The sequence below is a fragment of the Pantherophis guttatus genome, chromosome 1 (assembly GCF_059756535.1).
Source record: "Pantherophis guttatus breed Tessera chromosome 1, ASM5975653v1, whole genome shotgun sequence".
NCBI classification, from domain to species: Eukaryota; Metazoa; Chordata; class Lepidosauria; order Squamata; family Colubridae; genus Pantherophis; species Pantherophis guttatus.
The window spans coordinates 179,282,721-179,296,188 of NC_142063.1; the positions used below are offsets into that span (position 1 = coordinate 179,282,721).

Genomic DNA, 13,468 nt, shown 5'->3' on the forward strand with positions numbered 1-13,468 from the left:
ACCCAGAGTCCCAGTCCTGCTGATTGACATCTTGGACTCGGGACCCATCACTTCAGGAGAGGTGGCGAGGGCTTCAACCAAAGACCACGTGATTCGTAAAGTCATGAGTTGGGTCACGAGGGGGTGGCCAGAAAAGACTGAGGGCAGGGAATTCAAAAACTTCGCTAAGAAAAGAGGTGAGCTGACAACGCAAGGGGGTTGTCTATTGTGGGGCGATCGGGTCATTGTTCCCTTGTGTCTAAGGGAGAAAGTGTTGAATCTGTTGCATGAGGGGCACCCCGGGATCGTAAGGATGAAGGGGTTAGCTAGGAGCTATGTCTGGTGGCCTCTCATGGATAAGGACATCACTGAATGGGTGGGGAAGTGTCAGCCCTGCCAAGAGTCTAGGCCAGACCCCCCGACAGCACCGGTAAGGGAGTAGGAGCGGCCTCAGGGTCCCTGGTCTAGGATCCACATAGATTTTGCTGGCCCATTCCACGGGCAGGTATTCATGGTTGTCGTGGACGCCTTCTCAAAGTGGCTGGAGATTAGATTTATGAAAGCCACTACCACCGACACAGTCATTAGGGAGCTAAGGCAGTTGTTCACCACCTACCGGACGGCCTACCGGACATCTTAGTTTCAGACAACGGGCCCCAGTTCATGGCCACGCAGTTTGAGGGGTATTTGGTGGAGTTGGGGATCAGACACGTACTCTCTGCCCCGTTTCATCCAGTTAGCAATGGATTGGCGGAGAGATTTGTGAGAATGGCTAAGGAAGCCATCTCATACCTAGGCCCTGGGGACTGGCAGGAAAGAATAGACAAATTCTTAACGGCCCAACACACCACACCATGCACCGCCACAGGCCGGAGCCCGGCGGAACTTCTAATGGGGAGAAAGCTCTGAGGAGTCCTAGACAGGCTACACCCCAGCTATTCCCCTGACAACTTCAGAGGGGCAGAGAGGAAGCTTAGGGAGTTCACAATAGGGACGCCAGTATTCTCAAGAAATTACGGGAACGGGCCCCTCTGGGAAACCGGGATAATTACGGAGGTAACCAGGCCCAAGTCTTATTGGGTAGACATGGGAGATGGGAGGATTTGGCGCTGGCACATTGATCAATTACGGAAGCGTTTAACTGCCGACACAGAAGATATCTTCGAAGAACCACTCCCTAACTACAACAGAACTCCAGAACTAACTCAAGCCCAAGTCAAGCGGAGGACTTAGCTGTCGGCCCCGAGATCCAGCACCGCCCCATCACAGAAGATCGACCAGCCGAAGAAGTCGCCGCCCACAACAAATTCTCGGAGGTTCCATTGGCAGAGCAGGGAGAAACAGGGAGTTCTTCCTACCCGTTCAACGCCACACCTCCGACTGAACTGCGCAGGTCAACTAGGGTGCGGACATGCCCTAGTCACCTGAGGGACTATGTATGCTAATGTCCACCCCAAGTGACTTCTGAAAGGGGAGGAGTGTTATGTATATAGGTTTTGGCGGGAAGTTTGAATTAACTAGCCATCATCTGATTGGCTGACCACCACAGCTGCAAGGTATATAAGGGGAGCTGTTTCCCCAGGTCAGTTGCTGGGTTCTCCCCTACATTAAAGAGCTGTTGTCACTCACTGCGTGGCTTGCTGTGTCCTCATTCACCCAATTTTACAATAACTGCTTGATAAAAGTTCTAGAGAAGAAAAATACTTTATTCCATGAAGATAAACTGTAAGAAGTGTCTTAAACACAATGAGTTAACAGGAATTAATGTCTTTGTTTGATATGTGTAACTGAAAGAAAGGCTTAATCCAATATTTGAAAATGTATTTTATATATACATATATCTACATCTACACACACACACACACATACACACACACACATCTATATCTATTTCTAATCTATCTATCTATCTATCTATCTATCTACACATGCATGCACGTGTGCGCGCGCACACATACATATATAATACTTAGGTAATATAACATATACATATTAAATGCTTAGGTAATTCTTAAAGTTTCAAATGTTATTGAAAATGTATTTGAGGGTACTTGTATTAAGAAAAAGTTATAGAAAATGATATACCAGCTTAAAGAAAAGCTCTTAGGGTTAAAAGGATGTTTATAAAGGGAAAAAAATTCTATAAGGATCTAAATCCTTGGAGGGATCTAAATGTAATACTGAAGTTTAAAGCTTGTATGTCAAGAAGTCAGAGAAAAAGATGCATTAGAAAGTTTTGACTTTAAAAAAGTGTTTAAAAAAAGTTTAGCACTTTGAAAAAAAGTGTGAAAAAAGTGGATTTTTTTTCAGTAAGATCAAATAATTTGAAAAAATATAATGAATCTTCTTAATAAAAATGGTGACATTTTTAAAGATTTTAAAGATTATTAGGTGCAAATAGAAATACATACTATTTCCATAGCAAGGAAGATAAAGCAGAAATGGTTAAATTGGTTATTTTATTCAAAGTGAAAAATATTTCTTCATTTGGCTATTACTTCTGGATTTTGTGCTTGTGGAAAAAAATGAAACTGACTTTGGTTTTGTTGATCAAAAACATTTGTTCTTATAGAAATGGCTAATTATATATTAATGAATAAAAGCAAAAAGTTGAGGTTGGAGTGTTTTTATCTCGTACTGTGCTAAAATGAAATGGAAGCCAGTGCCTTTCTTCCTTCTTTTTTTCCTTTTGTATTTCACATCCCCTTTCCCCCATTCCTTTTCCTTCCCTTAATTTCTTATTTCTAGCCTTTTCTTTGTATTTTATATAATGAAAAATAATTAAAAATTTTGAAGATCTGCACCATTTGGGCGATTTCTTCTTGTTAAATAACAAGAAAGAAGGGTGCTAAGGCAAGCTAAAATAAGGAAGTATGGACTATCCTTTTAAAAAAACTGATGGAGAAATATAAGGGCAGAAAGTTGTGGTTCTAGTTTATTATTTTTAGTAATTTGTAGCTTGGTTTGCTTTGTTGCGGGTGGCTAAAACTAAAACTTTCTGATTTTTATGATTCCTGGTTGGTCAGCAATTCTTAAGAGACTTACAAAAAACCTACTCTTTGACTAAAGAGGAAGTGAAGAAGATGGAGGAGCAAATTATTAGATATGTATTTGGAAAATCTTTAAATAAATAATAATAAGAAGAATAAGAATAAGAATAAGAATAAGAATAAGAATAATAAGAATAATAAGAATAATTTTATTTCTATACCGCCCTTCTCCCGAAGGACTCAGGGCGGTGTACAGCCTATTTAAAAACACAGACAAAACAATGATATAAAATTTAAAATAATTAAATAAGTGGCTCAAATTTAAAACCCCAATAAATTTAAATACCCCAATTTAAAACTATTGTGTTGATAGTCCGGCCTGGCGGAACAACAGGGTCTTCAATGCGCAGCAAAACACCCGGAGGTCGGAGATCTTACGAATTTCCGGGGGCAGTTCATTCCACAGGGCTGGGGCTCCCACAGAGAAGGCCCTCCCCCTGGGCGTCGCCAGCTGACATAACTTGGCTGATGGCACCCTGAGGAGACCCTCTCTGTGGGAACGAACTGGTCGGTGGGAGGCTATTGGTGGCAGAAGACGGTCTCGGAGATACCCGGGTCCTATGCCATGGAGCGCTTTAAAGGTGGTAACCAACACCTTGAATCGCACCCGGAAGACCACCGGGAGCCAGTGCAGCTCGCGCAGGAGGGGTGTCACATGGGCATAACGGGTTGCGCCCATAACCACCCGCGCGGCCGCATTCTGGACCAGTTGGAACCTCCGAGTGCTCTTCAAGGGGAGCCCCATGTAGAGAGCATTGCAATAGTCCAACCGGGAAGTAACAAGGGCATGAGTGACCGTGCGCAAGGCATCTCGATCCAGAAAGGGCTGCAACTGGCGGATCAGGCGAACCTGATAAAAGGCCCCCCTGGCCATGGCCGTCACATGCTCTTCTAAAGACAGCCGCGCGTCCAGGAGGACACCCAGATTGCGAGCCCTCTCCGTGGGGGGCAAAGATTCACCCCCAATAGTCAGCGATGGCACCTGCTGACTATATCGGGGCGCCGGAAGCCACAGCCACTCGGTCTTGGAGGGGTTGAGTCTGAGCCTGTTCCTCCCCATCCAGACCCGCACGGCCTCCAGGCAGCGGGACATCACATCAAGGGCATCGTTGGGGTGGTCTGGGGTGGAGATGTACAGCTGAGTATCATCAGCGTACAGATGGCACTTCACCCCAAAACCACGGATGATCTCACCCAGCGGCTTCACATAAATGTTGAACAGGAGGGGCGAGAGGACCGACCCTTGCGGCACTCCCCATGCGAGACGCCTTGAGGTCGACCTCTGCCCCCCTGCCAACATGAACTGCGAGCGGTCAGAGAGGAAGGAGGAGAACCACCGCAAAACGGTGCCCCCTATTCCTAACCCCCTCAACCGCTGCAGCATGATACCATGGTCAATGGTATCAAAAGCCGCTGAGAGATCTAATAGGACTAGGACAGAGGAGCAACCCCTGTCCCGAGCCCTCCAGAAATCATCCACCAACGCGACCAATACCGTTTCTGTGCTGTACCCCTGCCTGAAGCCCGACTGGTACGGGTCTAGATAGATAGCTTCATCCAGGTGCCGGGGAAGTTGTCGTGCCACCACGCTCTCAACAACCTTCGCCACAAAACGAAGGTTGGAGACTGGACGATAGTTGGCTAATTCAGCCGGGTCCAGGGAAGGCTTCTTGAGGAGGGGCCTCACTACCGCCTCTTTCAAGGCAGCAGGAAAGGCACCCTCACCCAGAGAAGCACCTATAATCCCCTGGAGCCAGCCTCGTGTAACCTCCCGGGAGGCCAGTACCAACCAGGAGGGACACGGGTCCAATAAACACGTGGCGGCACTAATCTTACCCAGAACCCTGTCCACATCCTCGGGAGTCACAGGATCAAAAATCCATCAGTTTATAGAACAGCTATGTTCCAAGGATAAGAGAAAATTTAAGAAAAAGATGTACTGTATTTTCCAGCGTATAAGACGACTGGGCGTATAAGACGACCCCCGAATTTTCCTGTTAAAATATAGGGTTTGAGCTATACTCGACGTATAGGACTACCCCTCTTCCAACACACACCAAATAAAAATTAAAAAACATCAACTGGCTCACCCACAATGTAAAAGCAGCTGTGCTAGACCCAAAATGGCCCCTGAAACAAGCAGGAACCTCACACAGCCACAAAAAGCCCCCCAAAAAAACAACTTTCACACTTTACACACACACAACACAACACAACACAACTGGCTCACCCACAATGTAAAAGCAGCTGTGCTAGACCCAAAATGACCCCTGCAACAAGCAGGAACCTCACACAGCCACAAAAAGCCCAAAAAAACAACTTTCACACTTTACACACACACAACACAACACAACACAACTGGCTCACCCACAATGTAAAAGCAGCTGTGCTAAACCCAAAATGGCCCCTGCAACAAGCAGGAACCTCACACAGCCACAAAAAGCCCACAAAAACAACTTTCACACTTTACACACACACAACACAACACAACACAACACAACTGGCTCACCCACAATGTAAAAGCAGCTGTGCTAGACCCAAAATGGCCCCTGAAACAAGCAGGAACCTCACACAGCCACAAAAAGCCCAAAAAAACAACTTTCACACTTTACACACAACACAACACAACACAACTGGCTCACCCACAATGTAAAAGCAGCTGTGCTAGACCCAAAATGGCCCCTGCAACAAGCAGGAACCTCACACAGCCACCAAAAGCCCCAAAACCCAACTTTCACACTTTACACACACAAAATTCCACATACAGCTTTGTGAGATTTTGTGTGTTTGTGTAGTTAGAGTGAAACACTACAAAAACATACTAAATCTCAGAAAGCTGCACAAATATTATTTTATTTTATTTTATTTTTATTTTTATATGAAAGCTAAATTTAAAACTTCCTAAACTTTAAATGGCTAGGTCTAAAAAAGAACTAAAAAAAACCCCAATTAACTATTTTTTTTAAAGATCCCAAAGGGGAAAAAAACTTACCCAATAGAACAGGGGTCTCCAACCTTGACAACTTTAAGACTTGTAGACTTCTACTCCCAGAATTCCTCAGCCAGCTTTGTTTTGCTGGCTGAGGAATTCTGGGTGTTGAAGTCCACAACTCCCTGTCTGTTTGATTGCAGGCAGGGAGTTGCTTGCTGATGGAATGGATTCAGGCAAGCGAAGCAAGGCAAGCAGCTAAGATAAGCAAGCTGGAGGGGGAAAACTTTTTTCCTTCTCCATGGCTCTGGCGATCCCAGCTGTGTTGCCTGATTAGCAGATCGCCAGAGCTTGGATCGCCAGAGCCATTTAAGGCTCATCAGAGCCTTTCGGGTTGGTCTGCCTGGTAACAGGAGAACGACACCAGGCGTATAAGACGACCCCCGACTTTTGAGAAGATTTTCATGTGTTAAAAAGTCGTCTTATACGCCGGAAAATACGGTATTAGCTTAAAGAAAAATCTAGAGCTTTAAAACGGATTTTTACAAGAAGGAAAAAAATATTCTATGAGGGTAACTTGGAGGGAGTGATCTAAATGAGCTAATTGGAATTAGTTGGAATTTTATTGGTCTGAAAGTGAATTTTAAAGTATGTACAGTATGCTAAGAGGAGGTGTTAAAAAGATGCATTAACAGATAACAGATTAACAGAGTTGGAATGTAGACCCTACCTACACCATCTCTGACAGATGACAGTCCAGTATTAGAATGTTTTGGCTTTAGAAATGTTTTAAAATGGATGAAAAAATATTTTCCCTCTAAGGTTAAAGAATCTGAAAGAATACAGTGAATTTTGATATAAAAGGTGATATAAAGATTATTAAGTACATATTATTTCAACAGCAAAGAAATAAAGCAGTAATGGTTAAATTAATCTATTTAAAGAGGAAAATATGTTTTTTATTTCGCTATCACTTCTGGATTTTGTGTTTGTGATTTTAAAAAATGAAACTGGCTTTAAAGCCCACCTCATTTGTGATCTTTTTCAGGAGGGGGGAGCGGACCTGGCGGGTATCACGGAGACCTGGTTGGGCCAGGAAGGGGGGTCCCCCTCGTTGAAATGTGCCCACCTGGTTTCCGCACATTTCATCAGCCGAGGTCACAGGGTAGGGGCAGGGGGGTGGCGGTTGTTATAAAAGAAGGTCTTGGTCCGAGGGAGGCCACTGTTCCTCAGATTGCCGGATGTGAGTCCCTCTTTGTGAAGTGGGGTCATGTGGGGTACAGATGGGCTTGCTGATTACGTACCTGGCTCCCTGCCACGTGGTGGCGGCCCCGCCCAAACTGCTCAACGTTATAGCCAGGGTGGCAGTTGACACCCCCAGGCTTATGGTCATGGGGGATTTTAACCTGCCATCCGTCGGTGAAACGTCTGAGACAGCTCGGGAGTTCATGGCTTTCATGATGGCTATGGACCTGACCCAGTTAGTTCATGGCCCTACTCACACGGGGACTTGGTTTTTGTCTCTGGTCAATGGCTGAGTGATCTTGATATAGGGGATATAGTGATTGAGCCCTTGTCATGGTCGGATGACTCTCTCCTTCGCTTTGACCTTCGAACCACTACACCCTGCCGCAGGGAGGCTGAACCGATGAAGTGGTTCTGCCCCAGGCGCCTGATGGATTCAGATAGGTTCCAAACGGAGCTTGGGCCATTCCCTGAAGCTCTGGCTCACGACTCGACTGAAGGCGGCCGCTGGAGCTTTGGATCGGGTCATGCCTTTGCGGCCTCTGACTCAGCACCGATCCCACTTGGCTCCCTGGTTTACCAAGGAGCTGAGGGAGATGAAGCACTGGAAAAGATGCCTGGAGAGCAATTGGAGGGCCAGCCTTTCCAAATCCGATCGAACACTGGTGAGGCCTCATATTAAGACCTACCTAGTGGCGATAAAAGCGGCAAAATGTAACTATTTTTCCACTCTTATTGCATCATCAGATAACCGCCCGGTCACCCTGTTTAGGGTGACCCACTCCCTGCTCCATTTGGGAGTGCGGAAAGACCCCTTGGAGGGTAGAGCCGAGGACTTTGTGCAGTATCTGTATGACAAAATCGCTCAAATTCGGGAAGACTTGGACTGGGTAGATTCGGGAGGGGTGATGGAGGCAGATCTTGAGAATGTTATATGGGAGGAGTTTGACCCTGTGACTCCCGAAGATGTGGACAAGATTCTGGGTAGACTTAGTGCGGGCACATGTTTATTGGACCCATGTCCCTCCTGGTTGGTGCTAGCTTCTTGGGAGGTTACATGACGCTGGCTCCAGGGGATTATTAATGCTTCATTGAGTGAGGGTGACTTTCCCGCCACCTTGAAAGAGGCAGTGGTGAGGCCTCTCCTTAAGAAGCCTTCCCTGGACCCAGCAGCATTAGTAAATTATTGTCCAGTCTCCAACCTCTGCTTTGTGGCGAAGGTTGTTGAGAGTGCGGTGGCGCAACAGCTTCCCCAGTACCTGGATGAAGCGGTTTATCTAGATCCATTCCAGTTGGGTTTCAGACCAGGGTACAGCACAGAAATGGCATTGGTCACGTTGGTTGATGATCTCTGGAGGGCTCAGGACAGGGGTTGTTCCTCTGTCCGGGTCCTATTAGACCTCTCAGCAGCTTTTGATACCATCATGCTGCACCAGTTGGAAGAGTTGGGGGTGGGGGGCACCATGTTGCGGTGGTTCTCCTCCTTTCTCTCTGACCAGTCGCAGTCTGTATTGGCAGGGGGGCAGAGGTTGACTCCGAGGCGCCTTGTGTGTGGGGTGCCACAAGGGTCGGTCCTCTCGCCCCTTCTGTTCAACATTTATGTGAAGCCACTGGGCGAGATCATCCGTGGTTTCGGGGTGAAGTACCATCAGTACGCTGATGACACTCAGCTGTACATCTCCACTCCGGGCCACCCCAATGATGCCCTTGAAGTGATGTCGTGGTGCCTGGAAGCTGTGCGGATCTGGATGGGGAGAAACAGACTCAGGCTCAACCCGTCCAAGACCGAGTGGCTGTGGTTTCCGGTGTCCCGATATAGCCAGTTGGTGCCATCACTGACTATTGGGGGCAAGTCATTGGCCCCCATGGAGAGGGCTTGCAACTGGGGTGTCCTCCTGGATACACGGCTGTCTTTAGAAGAACATCTGACAGCTGTGGCCAGGAGGACTTTCTATCAGGTTCGCCTGATTCGCCAGTTGCGTCCCTTTCTGGATTGGGACTCCTTATGCACGGTCACTCATGCCCTCGTCACTTCCCGCCTGGACTACTGTAATGCCCTCTACATGGGGCTCCCCTTGAGGAGCACCCAGAGGCTCCAACTGGTCCAGAATGCAGCCGCGCGGGTGGTTATGGGAGCAACATGGTGCTCCCATGTAACACCTCTCCTGCGCGAGCTGCACTGCCTCCCGGTGGTCTTCCGGGTGCTCTTCAAGGTATTGGTTACCACCTTTAGAGCGGTCCATGGCTTAGGACCTGGGTACCTACGAGACCGCCTTCTGCCACTGGTAGCCTCTCACCGGCCAGTACGCTCCCACAGAGAGGGGCTCCTCAGGGTGCCGTCGGTCAAACAGTGTCGACTGGCGGCCCCCAGGGGGAGAGCCTTCTCTGTAGGGGCACCTGCCCTTTGGAATGAGCTCCCCCCGGAGATACGGAGGATCCTGGATTTACGCACTTTCCACTGTGCCCTCAAAACTTTTTTATTCCAACAGGCTGGGCTGGCCTAACTCTTTTTAATTGTTCAATTTTAATTTGCTTTTTAAAAAGGGGTGTTTTAATTAGTATGGGCCAAATTTGTTTAATATGTTTTAATTGTTTTTTAAATTTTATATTGTATGTGTTTTATCTTTGGCTGTTCACCGCCCTGAGTCCTTCGGGAGAAGGGCGGTATATAAATCCAAAATAAACTAAATTAAACTAAACTAAAACTAAACTTTTGCCAATTAGATTTGTTGTTATCGAAATGGCTAGTTATATATTAGTGTGTAAAAGTAAAAACTTGAGGTTGTGGTGTTGCTATCTTGTATTGAGCTAAGGAGAGTCAGAGGTCAATGCCTTTTGCTTTCTTCCCTTGCACCTATATTTTTCCCCCTTTCTTTTTCATTCCCTTAATTTTTTCATTGTATTTTATACATTGATAAAAAAAATTAAAGTTATAAACACAAAAAAACAACTTACAATGGAAATTCCAGTCCCAATTGTAGTCATAAGTCGAGGACTACCTGTAGAGTGATCTAAAAGTTCTACCAAAGTAAAATTGAAAGCATCATAAGATTGAGGCTTTAAAAGATCACTTTTTCCAAAAGAGGAAAAAAAATCCAGTTTGGGTGTAAATTTGATTTAAGTGTGAAAATAGTCTTTATTACCCTAATGACTGAGGAGAGGAAAGAAGAAATTGATGACTCAGTGAACTTTTAGCTGATCATAAAATAGGTAGTCCTTGAATTCGGACCACAATTAAGCCCAATATTTCTATTGCTAGGCAAGACAGTTGTTAAATGAGTTTTGCTCCATTTTATGATCTTTCTTGCCATAGTTGTTAAGTGAATAGTAACATGGTTGTTAAATGAATCTGGCTTCCCAATTGACTTTGTTTGTCAGAAGGTAGCAAAAGCTGATCACATGAACCTGGGACACTAACCGTCATAAATGTATGTCAGTTGCCAAGCATCTAAATTTTGATCACATGACCATGGGTCGTAAGTGAGAAAAATGGTCATAAGTCACTTTTTTCAGTGTCATTGTTACTTCAAAGTCACTAAATGAATGGTGTTGAGGACTACTTGTATCTACAAGTACTTGACGGAGATGGCGATTGAAGGCACCATCTTGGCGTGATTTCATTCCTATTTCTTTGATTACTATCAGAAAATTGTACATAATTATGTTTGCAGTGAAGATTGTCTATGGATTAATCTACCACTGGTCATAACATCCTTTAATTTATAACAAAACATATAACTTTTACCCTATGTTTTAAAGTTTAATGATATTTTTATTATTTGAATTAGTAGATTGTACTTCATTGTCTGTATTAGTTGTAAACAACTTAGTGCCATTTTTTCCCACAGAAAAATAAGATATAGGAATTGCTAAGTCTGACACCAAGCTAGGGGAAATTGCTAATACTAGGGAAGATGGGCTCAAGATCTCAAAGGATCTTGACAGCCTTGAACTCTGGCTCTTTGCCACCATTGATTTCTAAGGTATCCCCTGGTTCTTCTTAAATGTCTGAGAATAAGCTTTCTATGGGATCCATGTTTATCTAGGCACACTAAGAATTTTTTTTTTTTTTTTAATTTGATTTATATGCCGCCCTTCTCCGGAGACTCAGGGCGGCTTACAGTGCGTTAAGCAATAGCCTTCATACTTTTGTATATTTATACAAAGTCAGCTTATTGCCCCCACAAACTGGGTCCTCATTTAACCTACCTTAGAAAGGATGGAAGGCTGAGTCAACCTTGAGCCTTGGAGAGATTCGAACCAGCAGTAAATTGCAGGCAGCTGTGTTAATAACAGGGTGCTTTAAACCACTGTAGTACCAAGGCTCTTGAACATCATATAAATCTGATAAAATAAGAAACAAATATTTTGACAAATTGAAAGACAGATTCTTGTAAACAATGATTTCTCGAGGAATAGTGAACAATTTGTACTACCCCAACAGCTTTTTGTGGAGTTCCAGCTCCTCTATTAGATCCAAAGCACTATTTTTCACCATTATGGGATGGAAATGCATGAATAGGAGCCTGGATAGCTCAACAGACAGAGCTCTGTAATTTAACATCAGCTGTCTGCAATTAAAGTAAGATCAAATCTTGCCAGGCTCAAGGTTGACTCAGCCTTCCATCCTTTCAAAGGTAGGTGAAATGAGGACCCAGATTTTCAATTCCCAAAACTGGGATAATAATGCCCTCTGTCCCTGGTTTGTATTGCATTCTCATTCAATTTGGAGCAGTCCATTATTTGTAAATCTCTCTACAAATATTAAGTGTCAGCTAAGGTTATCTGTCCTCAAAATGCTCAGAGTATAATTACAATGTTGAAAATAAAGGTGCCCAGATTAAAACTGCAATCTTCATATAAAGAAAAAATCATGGAAACATAGACAATACCAAATAAAGTTGATAATAAATAATTGAAAATTTAACTTATGGAAGCACTATGAGAATTTTTATCTCACAGTTTAACCTATTGTGAGTATAAAAATATTTACAATATGGGGGTCTGGGCTAGATAGTGACATTAACTATAAAAATAGTATTTGAAAGAGAACTGTAGTAACTACATAATTTGAAAATTGAGTTTTCTACTAATGTGTATCTGTTCTTTTCACAGGCTGCATTCTTCAAATGAAACATCTTGGTATTCTGGCAGAGTAATTTTTTGTCTGGATTACATTATTTTTACTCTAAGATTAATCCATATTTTCACAGTAAGCAGAAACCTTGGCCCCAAGATAATTATGCTTCAGAGGATGGTAAGGCATAAGTTTGTTTCAAGATGAGGTGTTTGTGTGTAACTCAAATAAATTCAATATGTTTAAGAAACAATTTAAATCCTGCAGGCCTTTAGAAACATAGTTAAGTTCTAGTCCTTTTCCCAGGCACAGGTATATATGTAGCATTTGATGCTGGTTAAACCATTAAAAAATCCTTTCTCTAGGATTTTGAAGGTTCTGTATAGTATCCTAGCTGTTCCTAGCACTGCATGCCTTTGGATAGAGTTCTGATGTTGTTCTTGGAATTCGTTGGAGCTACTTTCCCATCTTGGGAATCACAGCCACAAATGCTCCTACTACTATTGGGGCCACTTTGGCCTTTACTTTCCACATCCTCTCCAGTTCCTCCTTCATGCCCTGGAACATCTTCAACTTTTCATACTCCTTATTTCTGATGTTGCTGTCACTTAGCACAACTACATCTATGACCACTACTGTCTTCTGGTTCTTGTCTATTACCACAATATCTGGTTGATTGGCTAATACCTGCCTGTCTATCTGGAACTGAAAGTCCCACAATATGATAGCTATTTATTCTCCACGACCTTCTGTGGCAACCCTCATCTGGACCTAGGAGGATTTAACCCATATTCTATGCAGATGTTGCTGTACTTAATGCAAGGTATTTAGCTGTACTGATCAGTGTATGCTGTTCCTGCCTGCATCTTACACTTTGCCACTATGTATTGGACTGTCTCTGAGGCCTCTCTGCATAGTCTATATCTTGGATTCTGTACACTGTGGTAGGCCCCTGCTTCTATAGATCTGGTACCTTAGTGCCTGTTCTTGTACTGCTATGATCAGTGCCTCGGTGGTGTCTTTACTCCAGTCTTTTTCAGACACTGGTAAGATTTCCCAATGTCTGCCAGCTCAGCTATCTGTCAATGGTAAATCCCATTCATAGTCTTGTCTTGCCATAGCACTTCTTATACTTGATCTTCCTCCAACATCTGCCTTAGGCATTCTTTCAGCAACTCATCTTTGGGT

The 13,468-nt window shown here is 44.2% G+C and overlaps 1 protein-coding gene across 1 annotated transcript in view; it reads left to right on the plus strand.

Annotated features, from left to right (window-relative positions):
- Positions 1-13,468, plus strand: part of TRPM8 (transient receptor potential cation channel subfamily M member 8) — a 356,525-nt gene that overhangs the window by 302,624 nt on the left and 40,433 nt on the right. Inside the window, exon 18 of the mRNA XM_087887046.1 lies at positions 12,319-12,460. Coding sequence (XP_087743172.1) covers positions 12,319-12,460 — 142 coding nt within the window. The remainder of the gene's footprint in view (positions 1-12,318; positions 12,461-13,468) is intronic.